General features: G+C 39.2%; 1 protein-coding gene across 50 annotated transcripts in view; it reads right to left on the bottom strand.

Moving 5' to 3' along the window:
- Positions 1 to 3680: 3680 nt before the first annotated feature.
- Positions 3681 to 17625, bottom strand: part of ZSCAN12 (zinc finger and SCAN domain containing 12) — a 48182-nt gene continuing 34237 nt past the window's right edge. For 5 of the 50 annotated variants that reach the window (XR_015152231.1, XR_015152238.1, XR_015152222.1 and 2 more), the window contains 3 exons: positions 16157 to 17512; positions 6130 to 7029; positions 3681 to 5381 (listed from right to left, as the gene is read on the bottom strand). Coding sequence is in view for 13 of the 50 variants with exons in the window: in XM_086369733.1 (XP_086225859.1) it covers positions 16230 to 17512 (1283 nt within the window). In the remaining 37 variants the exon portion in view is untranslated. Of the gene's footprint in view, positions 5382 to 5657; positions 7030 to 14942; positions 17513 to 17625 lie in introns of those variants that run through there. The other 45 variants (XR_015152234.1, XR_015152246.1, XR_015152223.1 and 42 more) reach the window with 20 other exon arrangements.

The raw sequence follows: 17625 nt of genomic DNA, 5'->3' as shown, positions 1-17625 counted from the left end.
GGAAAAGAAGGGCTGGTATGAGGCTGAGACACAGGAGATAATGACTGGCTCACTACTGTATTCAGAGCACCTAGCAGGCTTCCTGATGAATGAATGATTCCAAACATTGGTTGATTCTACTTGCTCTTTCATATCAACATAAAATCCCGCTGGTACCTACTGCTAGAGACCGAAGTGTTCACATACCTATTTTCACAATTAATGGTTTTTCTGTTGTACCTATATCACATTGGCTAAGATACAAGATATAAAAAGACTTCCCTGAGATTCAACAGTGTATCCTACCTGCTGATGAATATTTAGGAGTTAAGTACCTAAAGGTAGGATTGCATCCAGCTGCATAATGCCTTAGTTATTAAACATGTTTCTTGGGGCTGAGTAGATTACTTAAAGTCAGTGCAAATCTATGCTTCTGATGTGGGGCTGATCTTTCTGTGCCTCCTGGTCTCTTCCCAACTCAGTTACTTTAGGGAAAAAAGGGTCCCCAGTGTTCCAGCCACCTTTGCAGGATAGAGTCCTTCATATTACTCCCTAAGCTCCCAGTCAAGCAGACAATACTCTTCTGGTGGGTGGTGTTTATAACCCTTGAAGTGCTTATATTAAATTTCTTTCTTCACGTTTTTGTTTTTAAAAATGCATGCCTAAATTCAGCTGATAGAATTTAAACTTACAATGAAGAAAAAGAAGCTAAAGTAACTTTAGGAGTGAGGGTAGTTGGGAGGTGATATGGGGGGCATGAAATAGTGAATGGCACAGTGCCTCCATTGTTTGAAGAGGCAATTTACTCTTCAGTAAAATGTCTGTTCATGATTTTGCCCATGGCCAAATTGCTTAATTGCTGCCATTAGGTAAGTTCTTTTTATATGCTCAGTACAAGTCCTCTATCAGATGAAGTGAAGTGAAAGTCGCTCAGTCATGTCTGACTCTTTGCAACCCCAAGGACTATACAGTCCATGGAATTCTCCAGGCCATAATAGTGGAGTGGGTACCCTTTCCCTTCTCTAGGGCATCTTCCCAACCCAGGGATCAAACCCAGGTCTCCCGCATTGCAGGCAGATTCTTTACCAGCTGAGCCACAAGGGAAGATATATGATATAAATTATATCAGATATATGGTATAAAAATATTTTCCCATTTCTTTAGTTTGTCTTTTAATCCTCTTAACAGTCACAGAGCAAAAGTTTTAAATCTTTTTGAAGACCAAATTATTAACTTTTCCTTTAATAAATCATGCTTTTGACATCAATTCTAACCATCTTTGCCTAACCCTAGGTCCTGATGATTTCCTCTTATGTGTTCCTTGAAGCTTTATGGTTTTATGTTTTAGCTCCATGATCTATTTTCAGCTTTTTGTAAATATAAGGTGTATGGTTCAAGCTGAGTTGTTTTTACGTTTTTGGCTATGGATGTCCAATTGCATCAGCACCTTTTTCCGAAAAGGCTATCCCTCCTCCACGGAACTGTTTCTGTATCTTTGTGAAAAATCAGTTGGGCATTTTTGTGTGGACTGAATTATGGATTCTTCAATCTGACGCACTGAACTATATGTCTACAATACCACATTCTTGATCACTATATCAGGCAGAGTGATTGCTCCCACTTTATACTTTTACAAAATGTAGTTTTTCTAGGTCCTTTGCCTTTCTGTATAAATTTTAGAGATAGCTTATCTGTATCTTCCAAAAAATTTTGCTTGAGTTTTGAAATAATAATTTATATTGGACCTGTAAATCAATGTAGGGAGAATTGGTATCTTTACTATGCATGTCTTCTAATCCATGAACACCGCATGTGTCTCCATTTACTTAGATCTTTGAGTTGCAACAGCTTTTTGTCATTGTCTCAGTCCAGATACAGATCCTGTACATTTCTGTTAGATTTATACCCAAGGATTTAATTTTCTTAGGAGCAGCTACAAATGGCATTGCATTTTACACTTCAATTTCTGATTGTCTATTATTAGCATATAGAGATAGGACTGATTTTTGCACATTGATTTTGTATCTTTCAATCTTGTTGAATTTGCTTACTGGTCCTAAAGTTTTTTGTAGGTTCCTTGGGATTTTCTATGTGTACAACTACATTACCTATAAATATGCAGTTTTTTCAATTCATGTCATTTTTGATCTTGGTGCACTTCCAGTAAGTACTTTCAATATATGTTAAGTAAGAATGATGGGAGTGAACATACTTACCTTAATCCCAGTCTTACAGGGAAAGCATTGTATTTGAAATTAGCTGTAGGTGTTTTGCAGATCTTTTATATCAAGTTGGAGAAGTTACCTTCTATTTCTAGGGTGCTGAAAGTTTCTATTATGAATGAGAATTGGATTTTGTCAAATGCTTGAGACTGAAATAGCTTTACATATTGGAATAAATCTTGATTATGGTATATAACTCTTTATAAATACCTTGATTTCATTTGCTAATATTTCATTGCATCTAAGTTCATGAGAGATACTGGTTCCGGGGGAGGTGGTTTCCATTCATTGTTTCATTATGGTATCAGAGTAATATTAGCAACATGACAAGAGTTGGGAAATATAACGTTTTCTATTTCTTGAAAGAAACTGTAAATTTGCTGATCATCCTTCCTCCAATGTTTGGTAGAATTCTCCAGTGAAGCCCTCTAGCCCTGAAGATTGGGTAACTTTAAATTATGAATTCAATTTTTTTAATGGCCAAAGGATTATTCAGATTATCTGTGTCTTGGTTGGGTTTTGGTTACTTATACTTTTGAAGAATTGGGCAATTTTTTGAAGAATTGTTCTAGTTGTCAGAGTTATAAATGCAAAGTTGTTCAGTCTGCCCTCGTGAAGCTTTTAATAAATAATGCAAGATCTGTAGTGATATGCCATGTTCATTCCTGTCACTAGTGATTTGTATCTTCTCTTTTAATCTTGTTGGCTTTATTAAAAGTTTATATTTTATTGGAAAAATTTTTTGAAGAGACAGCTTATGTTTTGCTGATTTTTCTCCTGTTTTCCTATTCTCAATTTCATTAATTTCTGCTATTATCGTTATTATTTTCTTCTTTCTACTGCCTTGGTTTTATTTTGCTCTTGATCTTTAGTTTATTGAAGCAGGAACTTCAATTATTGATTTCAGACTATTCCATTTTTCTAATATAAGCATTTAGTGCTATAATTTTCCTTCTCAACATTTCTTTAGCTGTGTCTCACATCTTGTCATAGGTTGTACTTATTTCCCTTCAATCTATGTATTTTAAAATTCCTTTGAGAGTTCCCTCCTGACCAGGGCATTATTTAGAAATATTTTCCTTAGTTTCCAAATGTTTGGAGAGTTTTCTGTTGACTTACTGTTATTTCATAGTTTGGTACCATTGTGGTCAGAGAATATACTCCAAATGATTTCAATTACATAAAAAGCATTTTTCCCACAAAAAAGCACCCACCCCAAATAGTTTTACATCAGAATTCAACTTTCAAATACAAGATAATTTCAATGCTTTACAAATGGTACTAGAACATTAAAAACAAACAAAAAAGAACAAAAACTTAAAGTTTTTTTTTATGATGTAGTAAAATTAAAACCTAACCATGAATATAGAATAAAATGACAGATCTAAAAGATGACAGCTTTTTATATGAATATTGAGTAAAAATACACTAAATAAAGTATTAGCAAGTAGAACCCATTAACACATTAAGAAAACACCATGACTAAGTGAAATTTATTTCAGGAATGCAAGGTTGGTTCAATATTAGGAAATCCTTTCATGTAATACAAGGTGATAATAAAATTAAGGGGAAAATGTAGTTTCTATAATGCTGAAAAAGTCTTTAATAGAATGCAGTCTGTCTTTTAAAATAGTGACTATAATATCTACTCAGAAAATTCAGGCATTTGCAGCAGATATAAACTCCTAACTGTGAAATAATCATTGCAATCTTTTGAAATCTGTGGTTCCTATATTTAATGACCTACTATAAAATCCATAAGCTTCATTCTCATAGAGATTGGGCTATACTGCCAAATTGCTGAAGAACAGCTTAGACAGATTCTTTCCTCTTTCAGCCTGTAGGTTTTAGAACTGAAAGTAATGTTACTTCAAAATATTAGCCTCCAGGATATTATATTGTGTTATCTATAAAAGAAAATAACCTATTATCTGTCAAAGCTATATGTGAAATATCATTTTCTATCTTAAAAAAAAAAAAACAAAGCTGGGAAATATATACTCTGTGATGGACACCTCTTTGGCCTTGTGTTGGAACACAGAAGCAGTGCCAAATTTTAAAAAGTACTAACAATTCAATGACGTGGCTCATTATGCTTACTGAAGCTTTACAAATGTCATTTTTATGTCCTGGGGTACTCATACAAGCCTATTTAGCCCATAAGAATTAATTTACAACAAGCAGTAGACAATATTATCTACACTTGAATGAATTTAAGATGTGAGATTAGAGTGGGCATGGGAAAATACCATGTCCCCAACAGTCATCTTGGAGACAGTAGCACAAGTCCAGGGATGCAGGTAAACATCTTCATTTCAAAACTCCTGATCATTCATGTTTATAGACTCCTTTTGGAAGCAAAAAGAACTTATGACTTGCCCTTTTCTTGACTTGAGAAATTCACTGAATGTTCTTTGTGGCTACAATGGGCAATTTAAAATATCCATTCCCCATACATCTTGCCCATTTACATTAATTATATGAATTTTCCAATATCATGGAGACTCTATTGTTGAGGCTTGATATCTGTCCATACAACTTCCTACAATCTTCTCATTTATAAGAGCCTCTCTAATATGGACTCCCTGATATTTTCTAAGGTCCAACCTCTGAAGACTTTTCCAAACCCATGACACTCAGTTTTTCTTTAGTGTGATCTTCTCCCCAATGCTGAATAATGCTATGATTCCATATAAAACATTTCCACATTCATCACATTTAGTAGATCTGACTCCCATGTAGAATCTATAGTGCAGTCAGTTCTGACTTCTGGCTGAAGACCTTCCTTCTTGCTTCCTTCACATAATGTTCTAGAAGGTTTCCATGATGAATGAAGGCCTCCTTACAGTCATCACATGTATGCAGTTTCTCGCTTTTGCAGATTTTCTAATGTCAAATATGGCTTTCTCACATTCTTTATACTGACAGCATTTCCCTTGTGATAGTTTTCCTAGTGGGAAAGGAGGGACCCACTGTAAACAAAAGCCTTTACAAACATGTTGTTCTCAAGCATTTTCTTTGGTATGTGCTCCCTAATGCTGCGTAATGACTCACCAGTGACTAAAGCTTTTACTAACTTACTGCACTGGTGGTGGAATTCTGCAGACTCCCCCCACATGACAGCATCTTCAGATTTGTGTGTTGGAGACAAGTCCTTATTTTCATTCTCAGTAACTCCATCTAAAAAAATGCATAGACAATTCAAATGTCAGTTGTCTCTTCTCCTGAGATCATGAGATTAATGATGAGAAACAGTGATAAAGATAAAACTCAGTTTTACCTAAAGTGCATGCTTTTTCAGTTTCCCTAAACTGCCATCTCAGTTTTGAAAAATACCCAAGAAGGCATATGAGGTTCCAGTTTGAGAAGCGAGAGCTGGGAAGAAAGAAACTGGAAGAGCATGGAGAATTTTCTCACAAAATATGACAAAGAATCAGGAAGGTATAATCAAAAAAGTTAAGAAGAGATCAGTTTTAATACATACATGAAAAAAAGAGAATATCATGAAACCAAGAGAAATTTAATTTGCTAAAGGGTAATTATAAGTACCATTTAAACAAAATGAAATGTATTGAGGCCACTACTACAAACAAAATGTTCCATAAATGTTTGTTAAGTGGATCCACAAACAATGGCATATAATAAAAGTTAACTTGAAGCAACAGGTAAATTAGTTTCAAAAATCCATACTATTTTGATGTGGGGAAATAAGTAAACTGGAAAAATTACAGTGGGGAAGATAACTTTTTCAGGTAATATTCAGGATTAAAAGATAAGAAGAAAAACATTTTGAAGCTAAAGAAGTTGAAAAAGTCAAAACAACAAAACACAAACACCTCCACAAATATGAATAACAGCTTCTACCTAAAGAATTGGGCAATGAGGAGATGGGTAGGTGCACAGTTCCCAGGGAAAAAATACTACTTACAATAGTTCTAAAAAGCTGCCTTTCAAAGATGTCTTCTTTCTCAGCAGATTTGCTTTCTCATCTGCTTTTCATTTCATAAGGCAATACTGTGAGAGTAAAACTAAGCATTTTAACAGTCTGGACCTGACACTTCTGATTCCAGGGCACTATCTTCCCAAAAGCATATCTTGTTCTATCCTTGTTCTACCTGGACCCTAAAAGCAATGGGATGAAGAGATGGTCTTGGAAAATTGAATATGAAGCTAGTCCCTCAGTAAAAATACTCATACACCACCACCACCACCAATAAAAACCAAATATAGAGAGAGAACGTTCCAGAGGTGTACATGAATTAAAGCCCATGAAGGTGATACGGGGTTATGGCTCCAAATACATCTGATGGGTCCTGAAATTCGGTTTTGCTGCTTTCTATGTTGTTATTCCTTTCACTACTCAAGCCATAAATCATCCTCCCAACCCTTCCCGCCTTAAGGCTTGTCCATCAAACTGTCTCTAACTCCTCCAGCATAACTGATGCCTCTTTTCCACATTCTGGATGATATTATCCTCCCTAGGTCTGCAGTTCTCCAGGCAGAGGTCAGGACCTACTTTAGCACCTGCTCCTCGGTCTGTATCTCTGCTCTCTGCATCTGTGGGCAGAGTTACCCATCTTCTGACAGACCTGTGAGGTTCAAGTAGCTATTTCCTGGTAGCAACAACTTAAAATTTGAAGAAAGATTTTGCTGTGCCAGTCTGATTCTTGGACAGGCACAACCCTGGCCCTCTACCATCAGTCACTAGTAGAGGTCTTTTCTGCAAGAGGACTGCCATTCTGGAATAAGCGAGCTCAGAAGAAGATTCACTCCAGCTTGTGGTTCACATTGATTTTTCAGAAGTATTTCCTTGTAGCTAGTCTTCTTCCTGAGGCATAAAACAACACAATTAACAGAAACTCTGAATTTTATTTAGCTCTTACCCCAAAATTCACTTACCTGGTAATGCACTGAAAGAAAAAAGGAACTCTGTCAGAAAGCTAAAAAATATATGAGTGGGAATGACTGCAAACTATTATCCAGCACTATCTGCTAAAACTCTTACTTCCTAAATGTTTAAGTTAATCAGGCTTGGGAGAAAGACCATGACCCTCTTCCCTTTGGTTCCCCTCTTCTGAGAATCTCAAACAGTAAACCATCAGAGATCAGAAAATAACGGTTATTGAAAATTGACTGTAAATTTAACTCATCTAAGATTTTATAATTCCATCTGACACATGAATGATACTGAGGCACAGAGGAATTGAACTATTTGCTAAAAGTCGCACAACCAGTAAGTGGACTCCTAATTTGTTCCTATTTATTCTAGGGAGAGTCATGAGTGGGATCATCTTAAAAGAACGCAACTTTCCTTTTACCAAACTGAGGTTCAGGACTTTCCTCTTTCTCAACATCCTCAACATCCTATTACAACTCAAGACTTGGAAACCATCTTTAACTTTCCCCTGCATATCAATCATCACACTGAACTTCAGCAGAGTCCCCAAAGGGCCAGATATACACGGAGTCAAAGCCGGAGTCTAGGAATCGGTGACCACCGACCCCTACAACACAGAGGCCAAAAAACTCGCAGTTCTAAGCCTTCAGCAATCAACGGCTGGCTTACCCTTCAGTCTTCTCTAGGAACCTGGAGGTTCTCTCCTATGGTTGCCTGGCAGCATCCCCGCCCCTGCTGAGCAGCACAGGTTTGGGCAGCTGGGTTGGGTAACTCCAGTGGGCTGCGCTCTGAGGCTGGGGCTCGACAGTCTCCTCCCGCCAGGGTTCGCCTTCCCACTACAGAAGCTCGAAAGAGCAGCTCCCAAGACAAAAAGTGAACCCCCCTGGCTGCTAGTTATAGCTGATAACTAACAAGGGTAGGTAGAAACAAAAGATAGGAAAACCTTTCCCAGGCAGTTTAGGCGATGTTTATCTCCTGCCGTCCACTGTTCATCAGAGTCCAAGATAAAAAGTAGAGCAGAGAGGGAGCTTTCATCTCAGCGGCAACAATGCAGCAGTCTTGGGAAATCTGCAGCGTGGTTACAGGTAATCTCTGGCCTGGGGCTGGAGCTTCTAGTCAGTCAGTCAGTACAGTCACTCAGTCGTGTCTGACTCTTTGCGACCCCATGGACTGCAGCACACCAGGCCTCCCTGTCCATCACCAACTCCCGGTGATCACTCAAACTCATGTCCATTGAGTTGGTGATGCCATTCAACCATCTCATCCTCTGTCCTCCCCTTCTCCTCTTGCCTTCAAGAGGAGAAGAGAGGAGAGAGGAGCTTCTAGAGGCCACGCATTTGAGAGAACCCAGGGCAATAAACAAAGCAAACATCTATAAAGCTCTTGAATCTCAAGCGGGAATCAAGATTGCCAAGAGAACTATCAACAACCTCAGATATGCAGATGATACCGCTCTAAGGGCAAAAAGCAAAGAGAAACTAAAGAGCCTCTTGATGAAGGTGAAAGAAGAGAGTGAAAAAGCAGGCTTAAAACTTAGCATTCAAAAAACTAAGATCGTGACATCTGGTCTCATCATTTCATAGCAAGTAGGGGAAAAGTGGAAACGGTGACAGATTTTTATTTTCTAGGGTTCCAAAATCACTTCAGATGGTGACTGCAGCCACAAAATTAAAAGACACTTGCTCCTTGGAAGGAAAGTTATGACAAACCTAGACAGAGTATTAAAAAAGCAGAGACATCATCACTTCACCGACAAAGGGCCATTGAGTCAAAGCTATAATTTTTCCATTAGTCACGTACAGAGTTGAAAGTTGGACCATAAAGAAGGTTGAACGCCAAAGAATTGATGTTTTCAAATTGTGCTGCTGGAGAAGACTCTTGAGAGTCCCTTGGGCAGCAAGGAGATCAAACTAATCTAGTCAATCCTAAAGGAAATCAACCCTGAATATTCATTAGAAGGACTAATGCTGAAGCTCCAATACTTGGGCCACCTGATGCAAAGAACCAATTCATTGGGGAAGAATATAATGCTGGGAAAGATTGAGGGCAAGAGGAGAAGGGGATGACAGAAGATGACATGGTTGGATGGCAAAGCCAACTCAATGGATGAGTTTAAGCAAACTATGGGAGATAATGAAGGACAAGGGAAGCCTGGAATGCTGCATTTCATGCAGTCACAGAGTCAGACACGACTTAGCAACTGAACAACAAATAAAGTACTTAGGTGCTAAGCACTGTTCTAAGCACTTTATATAAAACTCATTTATCCATATAACTATTATCCTATAACTCCCCAAGCAGAGGAAGGTACTTTAGCAATATTTTACATTATGAGGAAACTGAGGCCCAATGTCACTCAGCTAATTTGGCTACGGCAAGCTGTAGAGTTCTAAACCGCCTCCTTCTTTATTGGGAATAAAATGGTAAGACACATACTCTTAAATATTTCACTTAAGTAGGCTGAGCTGAGGCACTAGGTCAAAATGTATGAAGTGCATATAAAGTGCTGCTGCTGCTAAGTCGCTTCAGTCGTGTCCGACTCTGTGCGACCCCATAGACGGCAGCCCACCAGGCTCCCCCATCCCTGGGATTCTCCAGGCAAGAACACTGAAGTGGGTTGCCCTTTCCTTCTCCAATGCATGAAGGTGAAAAGTGAAAGTGAAGTCGCTCAGTCATGTCCAACTCTGAGCGACCCCATGGACTGCAGCCTACCAGGCTCCTCCATCCATGGGATTTTCCAGGCAAGAGTACTGGACAGGGGTGCCATCGCCTTCTCTGATATAAAGTGCAGACAGGAATAATGAAGCTCTGCATAAATCAGAGGTAACAAATGGCCTCCTCTTAGGAATCCTTGGAGTACCCAGGACCAGGCCATTTGGGCTTAGGAAAATGACTGGTGGAGCAAACATATATCCCCAAAGATCACCTTGAACTGTGATGGGGGAAATCTCTGGGAGCCTTGACTTCTGGGTTTTCAGACCTGGAAAAGGTCTTTTACATGAGTGTGAAGAGAATACACTGTTTTCAAGAAAGCAATGGATAACTTCTGGCTCTCAATAATGACCTCACAATGTGAGCTAGGGAGGTAATCAACTGGTGAGTTTAAAATACTTATCAAAGTTGGTTTTGTCGAAATCAAATTTTATATATATAAAATCAGATTATATATATAAATACAATATATATATATTATATATATATATATAATATATCCATACCTACTTTATAAATATATTAAAGTACTATGTACAAGAATAATGTACATGAACTCCTTATCAGTTATACCCAGAAACATTTGGAAGGAGAAAAGATCCAAAGAATTTCTTATAAAACGATGAACTGCTGGTGGAGCTTTATAACGTAAAATCTGCAGTGTAAAAGCTTGAAAGTTGAAAAAATTCTATTAACAGTGTATCAAAATAATAGTTTAGTCGCTTAGTCATGTCTTACTCTTGTGACCCCATGGACTGAAGCCTGCCAGGCTCCTCCGTCCATGGGACTTCTCAGGCAAGAATACTGTAGTAGGTTGTCATTTCCTTTTTCAGGGGATCTCCCCAACCCAGGGATCAAACCCACTTCTGCATTGGCAGGCAGATTCTTTGCAACTGAGCCACCTGAGAAGCCCCAATCAAAATGATTATCCTCTGTTAAATAAGCACACTCATTGCTCAAATAAATTCTGGGCGTGTGGAGTCAGGAAGAGTAACTGAAAGAAATATATAATATATACTTATCTATGGTTTTTTAAGTCCAAGAAATGGTACTAGCTACAAATATAAGATCGCTTTTAAAAACCCTCATCAAAGGTATTGATGTACCCATAGTGAGTTACTGGATAGATCCATAATGGGGATATTATCTAATCTCTATGATTTGTATTAGACAGGCAAATGTCCCTTATTCTGTCAGAATAATGCAGAAAACAATGATTCTAAGCTAGGAGTGTGATCCTTTCCTATAAAGAGACCATTTTTAACTTGAAACATCTCCTGCATACATCCTCATTCTGCAGGCAACAAGAATTAGATATTTACACTGGCCAAACTTCATCCAAGATTTAGTATACAAGAGGATGGGGATATTATCACTCTAGAAGTATTTTCCATAATTTTGATAGTTGAAAATTTTTCTATAGGTAATAACTCAAAAGAGGGCTTCCCTCCTGGCTCAGTTGGTAAAGAATCTGCCTGCAATGCAGGAGACATGGGTTCGATTCCAGGGTCGGGAAGATGCCCTGGAGAAGGAAATGGCAACCCACTCCAGTATTCTTGCCTGGAGAATCCCATGGACAGAGGAACCTGGCAGGCTACAGTCCATGGGGTCGCAAGAGTCAGACATGACTAAGTGACTTTCACTACTATTACTCACTAATAACTCAAAGCCCTGAATACCACTGCAATATGCAGTTTGTTCTGAAACAGAGTGGGTTCTGGATCTGCTGAGTTCATATCCTGGTCCCCCACACACTAACTCTGTGACCTCAAGTAGTTTTACTGACTTCCATTTCCCCAGGTAAAAATGAAATAGTGTGAGCAAAGCATTTAGTAATGTCTGGCCCTTAGCAAGTAATTAGTAAATATCACATAATACTGTTAATGAATCCCTTCATCTATTCCTAAAGATTGCCAAGAATAATGACTTTGTTTTAACTGTAACAACTCTAATGGTCAATCACTGGATATTAATGGAAGAGGCTACTTCATTGTGACGACAGGAGTGCACAGCTTTTCTAAGTGCTTCCATCTGATCACTCTCCACCTCCATCTTCACCCACCATGCCCCAGGAAATTTCTCAATCCTACAGCCCTGGTCAACCCCTCCCCACATTTTTTCTTTTTTATCAGAGGGGTCCATCTTCCTTCCTTTCAGTCCCTGTCTATTACACTCTTTGGAACCCTTTTGCGATTGTCAGGATACCTTTTCATCTGAAACCCATGTTTAAAGCTCACTTTACTTTTCACTGCTTTAGAAATTTGATTCTCCCCCAACCTCTCCAAGTGCTTTTGCCTTAGTAAACACTGTCTTGGTTCCATTCAGTTCAGTTGCTCAGTCATGTCTCTTTGCAATGCCAGGGACTGCACCACACTAGGCCTCCCCTCCCTGTCCATTACCAACTCCCAGAGTTTACTCAAACTCATGTCCATTGAGTCAGTGATGCCATCCAATCATCTCATCCTCTGTCATCCCCTTCTCTTCCCGCCTTCAGTCTTTCCCAGCATCAGGGTCTTTTCAAATGAGTCAGTTCTTCACATCAGGTGGCCAAAGTATTGGAGTTTCAGCTTCAGCATCAGTCCTTCCAATGAACATTCAGGAGTGATTTCCTTTAGGATGGACTGGTTGGATCTCCTTGCTGTCCAAGGGACTCTCAAGAGTCTTCTCCAACACCACAATTCAAAAGCATCAATTCTTCAGCACTCAGCTTTCTTTATATTCCAACTCTCACAACCATACATGACTACTGGAAAAACCATAGCTTTCACTAGATGGACTTTTTTTTTTGGCAAAGTAATGTCTCTGCTTTTTAATATGCTGTCTAGGTTGGTCATAACTTTTCTTCCCAGAAGCAAGCATCTTTTTAATTTCATGGCTGCAGTCATCATCTGCAGTGATTTCGATATCACCAAGACAGTGATAACCATCTGGCTCGGTTCACATCTGGTTTAGTTCACTTCAGTCGCTCAGTCATGTCCGACTCTTCACAACCCCTTGTACCACAGCACGCCAGGCCTCCTTGTCCATCACCAACTCCTGGAGTCTGCTCAAACTCATCTCCATTGAGTCAGTGATGCCATCAAACCATCTCATCCTCTGTCATCCCCTTCTCTTCCTGCCTTCAATCTTTCCCAGCATCAGGGTCTTTTCAAATGAGTCAGTTCTTCGCATCAGGTGGCCAAAGTATTGGAGTTTCAGCTTCAACATCAGTTCCTCCAATGAACCCTCAAGAGTGATCTCCTTGCAGTCTAAGGGACTGTCAAGAGTCTTCTCCAACAACACGGTTCAAAAGTATCAATTCTTTGGCACTCAGCTTTCTTTATATTCCAACTCTCACATCCATACATGACTACTGGAAAAACCATAGCCTTGACTAGACGGACCTTTGTTGGCAAAGGTCCCTGCTTTAATGTCTCTGCTTTTTAAGATGCCATCTAGGTTGGTCATAACTTTCCTTCCAAGGAGTAAGTGTCTTTTAATTTCATGGCTGCAATTACCATCTGTAGTGATTTTAAAGCCCCCCAAAATAAAGTCTGACACTGTTTCCCCATCTATTTGCCATGAAGTGATGGGACCAGATGCCATGATCTTAGTTTTCTGAATGTTGAGCTTTAAGCCAACTTTCCACTCTCCTCTTTCACTTTCATCAAGAAGCTCTTTAGTTCTTCTTTACTTTCTGCCATGAGGGTGGTGTTATCTGCATATCTGAGGTTATTGATATTTCTCCCGGCAATCTTGATTCCAGCTTGTGTTTCCTCCAGCCCAGCGTTTCTCAGGATATACTCTGCATATAAGTTAAATAAGCAGGGTGACAATATACAGCCAGGTGTCAGCAATATGTGAACCGTGAACTTCCAGATGTTCAAGCTGGTTTTAGAAAAGGCAGAGGAACCAGAGATCAAATTGCCAACATCCTCTGGATCATGGAAAAAGCAAGAGAGCTCCAGAAAAACATCTATTTCTGCTTTATTGACTATGCCAAAGCCTTTGACTGTGTGGATCACAATAAACTGTGGAAAATTCTGAAAGAGATGGTGCTAGTGATAAAGAACCCGCCTGCCAATGCAGGAGACATATGAGATGTGGGTTTGATTCCTGGGTCAGGAAGATCCCCTGGAGGAGGGCATGGCAGCCCACTCCAGTATTCTTGCCTGGAGAATCCCAGAGGAGGAGCAGGCTAGTCTATAGTGTTGCAAAGAGCTGGACACAACTGAGGCAATTTAGCACGCATCAATACTTACAGCTAGGGCCTTCAGGCTTAGTTCTAGGATCCTTGTTTCCTAGACATAAAAAATTAGGTTTTCAATCCTAGCTGCCTCAGTGCCTAGGTGCACAATTCCAATGTTGGTCTTATTATTAAATAAACAGTCCACTTGTGAATGAATTGTTTTCCAAATGTTAATTTGCTTTCCTATGTTGTGAACCCAGAAAGTTTTCCCACAATCATTGTAAATTCTAATCACAAAAACCAGTATGACACTTTATATGCCTAAAGTACTATTATCATTTTTAAGAGAAAATGTGTTCACAATTACAATTTAGAAAGCTAGGAACATATATATTTCTATAGGACTAGGGACTTTTCTGGTTCAAATCCAATGATGATATTCTTATGTATTATACAGGGATTATGGATAGAGGGACAGGAGATAGGGGCACTAGGGAAATGGGGGTAGAGTCTTTTACAGAAGGGGGAGGTGGATAAAGACAGGGCTGGGCAGAAAGGTTGTTGGGACTAGTTAAAGAGTGGTGAATTACCCTTCTTTTTTCTCCTCTACCTCTTCTGTCACTATCTCACCACTTCAAACCCACTGACCAGCTAGAAGTGAGAGATGAGGGGACTGAAGTTGGGTGGGGTGGGGTGGGAACGTAGTCCTAGGAACGAACTGTGGAGTTTGCTGTGGCAAGGCAGAAAGGAAAAGAAATAAATGAACATCTCAGCAGAGACTAAATATGATTTCTGTAAAGAGATAAACAGACAAGGAGCTATATGTACTTCTGTGACTTGCCTGCTACCTAGTACAGTAATCATCATAGATTCTCATCAAAAACAGAATTTACTCAGTAATATAGGAGAAATGTCAACCAGTTTTCAGTTAATTTTTTTCCTGAAGCCTGAAGGAAAGAATCACTAATCTTTGGCTCTTTTAATACGCTCAAGAAAGTATACAAGTCAAAAAATTGTAAAAGAATTCATAACACAGAGGTGGGAAAAAAGAGAAGTATAAAACAGAGAACACCAGCATCCCTCCCCTAACACACACACACACACACACACACACACACAAAGCATGCACTCAGAAGACCCCATGGAGCCTTGGAATGTAGGTGGGTCTGTTTTGAAACATTTAAATTTGAAGGGCTAGAAAGGCCATTGTGAAACCCTAATTTTTAGGCATGATGGTGGTCTAATTCCCTGTTCATTGTAAAGAGCTGCTGGCACATGTCCCCTGAAGGGCTTTCCTCATGCTAAAAATCTGCAGTGGCCTGTATTCATGCTTCCTCACTTCACTGGCAACTGTGATTCAATGCAATGTTTCTCAAATCGTATAGCACATCAAGTGACTATGGAGCTACAGAAATGAAGATTCTCAATCCCCATCTCAGACCTAATGAAGCACAGTATCTGCAAGTGGGACTCAGGTATGTTCAACAAGCACCAAGGTGATTCTGATGTTCACTGATGTTGAGGAATCACTCCTGTAATGAACAGAACTTAAAAACTGTAATGACCTGCACTTGAGCCTCTGGTCTCTTCCTTTGTGTAATACTGTAGCTGTGTCATCATCTCCATAAGCAAGAATATCCTCATTTTTACAGTGGAGAATCATTTTAATTTATAGAAACATTTTAGAAATTAAATGAGAAAAATTCTTTAAGTGTCAAAATATTCGGTGAAATTACTGGCATTCTGACCTCCCAGCGTCTGCCCTTGTTGTGTTTCCAACACAATACCATCAGCTGCCCAACTGCATGAACTTTCTTTAGGTTGGCTTGTTTTGTCACTGATGCTTGCAAACCACAGGCACTCTGATTAATTTGTTCTATTCTAAATGTTTTCTCCCTTTTGCCTTCCAAATATCCCCATCAAACCTTTATCTTTAAAATCTTTCCTGACTACTTCAGACACCAGTGATCTCTCCTTCAGAATTTATAGCACTTACTGCTTGTCAAGTGCCACTTTAATTCTATAATATTTGAGCATCAATTCTACTGTCCTGTGGCCTTAACTAAATAGGTGGACCTATTATCTTCGAAACTAGGTTGTAAACTCTTTTGAGAAAAGGAGCACACAGTGAATTTTTTATGAAATATCCAAGGTTTCCGTATAGCTATAGTGACTAACCTTTTGTCCTGATCATCTCATAGCTTGTATTTCTCCTTAGCCTGAATTCTGTGAGATAGTTTCCCTGCAGTTATCACACAGAACCAGATTTTTCTGCTTTGTGGGTAGTCTGATGTTGAATAAGAGCTGAGTTCTGTGTAAATGACTCCCCACGCACTTTACATGTATAGGGATCACCTCTGTTATGAATTCTCTGGTGTTTACTAAGATCTGACCTCTGTCTGAAGGCTTTGCCGCATTCGTCACATTGGTAGGGTTTCTCCCCAGTGTGGATTCTCTGATGCTGAATGAGGCTCGTGATTCCTCGGAAGGCATTCCCACACTCATTGCATTTATAGGGCCTCTCTCCAGTGTGCACTTTCTGATGTTCCTTGAGGACTGATCTTTGAGTGAAAGCCTTCCCACACTTATCACATTGATAGGGTCTCTCTCCAGTGTGAATTCGTTGATGTTCTATAAGACTTGTCCTCTGAATAAAGGCTTTTCCACATACATCACATTTGTAGGGTTTCTCTCCATTGTGGATTCTCTGATGCTGAGTAAGGCCGCTCTGACTGAAGGACTTCCCACATTCCTTACACTGATAGCATTTTTCTTTGTGGTGGATCTCCTGATGGGAAACAAGGGAGGAGTTATAAACAAAGGCTTTTCCACACTCACTGCACTCATAGGGCTTTGCCCCAGTATGAACTCCTTGATGTTGGGTAAGAATTGAACGCCGACTAAAACTTTTATTACACTGAGTACAATGATAAGGTTTATCTCTTGTGTGAATTTTGAGATGGTGAAAGAGGCCTGCTTTCTGGCTAAAGGCTTTGCCACATTCATTACAGTGGTAGTGTTTCTCTCCTGTGTGAAGTCTCTGATGTTGATTAAGAGCTGACCACTGGGCAAAGGCTTTGCCACACTCATTACATTTATAGGGTTTCTCTCCTGTGTGTATTATTTTGTGTCGAATAAGCACAGTTCTCCCACGGAAAGTTTTTCCACATTCTTTGCATTTGTAGGGCCTGTCTCCAGTATGGATCCTCTGATGTTCTACAAAACGTGAGTGTTGACTAAAAGCTCTTCCACAGACATCACATACATAAGGCTTTTCTCCTGGACAAATTCTCTGGTGTTCAGAAAGATCTAAGTTCTCAGTCAAACTTACTCCATTTTCATCACATGTAGGTTCTTTATCCTCCCTTGAATATTCAGAAGACTCTCCTGTTTTTTCTTCAGGTTCATATGTTTTTTCATACCTAGCTGGTTGAGACATTTCATTTTCAAATTTGCTAGCTATATTCCCATATGGTTTCATTTCTGGAGAAACTTCTTGCTTTAAATTCCTATACTCATTTCCAGTCTCAATATCTGAAATTAAAAATGGATCATACTCATTAGTTTCTTATGGTTGAAAAAGGCAACTTTCATTAGGCAACATAAAATTATTCAAATGAAAAATTACAGAAGAACTTAGAGATCTC

This window comes from Bos grunniens, chromosome 23 (assembly GCF_055505025.1).
Source record: "Bos grunniens cultivar Pamir isolate PY7600 chromosome 23, Bosgru_T2T1.0, whole genome shotgun sequence".
Classification (NCBI taxonomy): Eukaryota; Metazoa; Chordata; class Mammalia; order Artiodactyla; family Bovidae; genus Bos; species Bos grunniens.
This window is presented reverse-complemented; position numbering and strand designations above follow the sequence as displayed.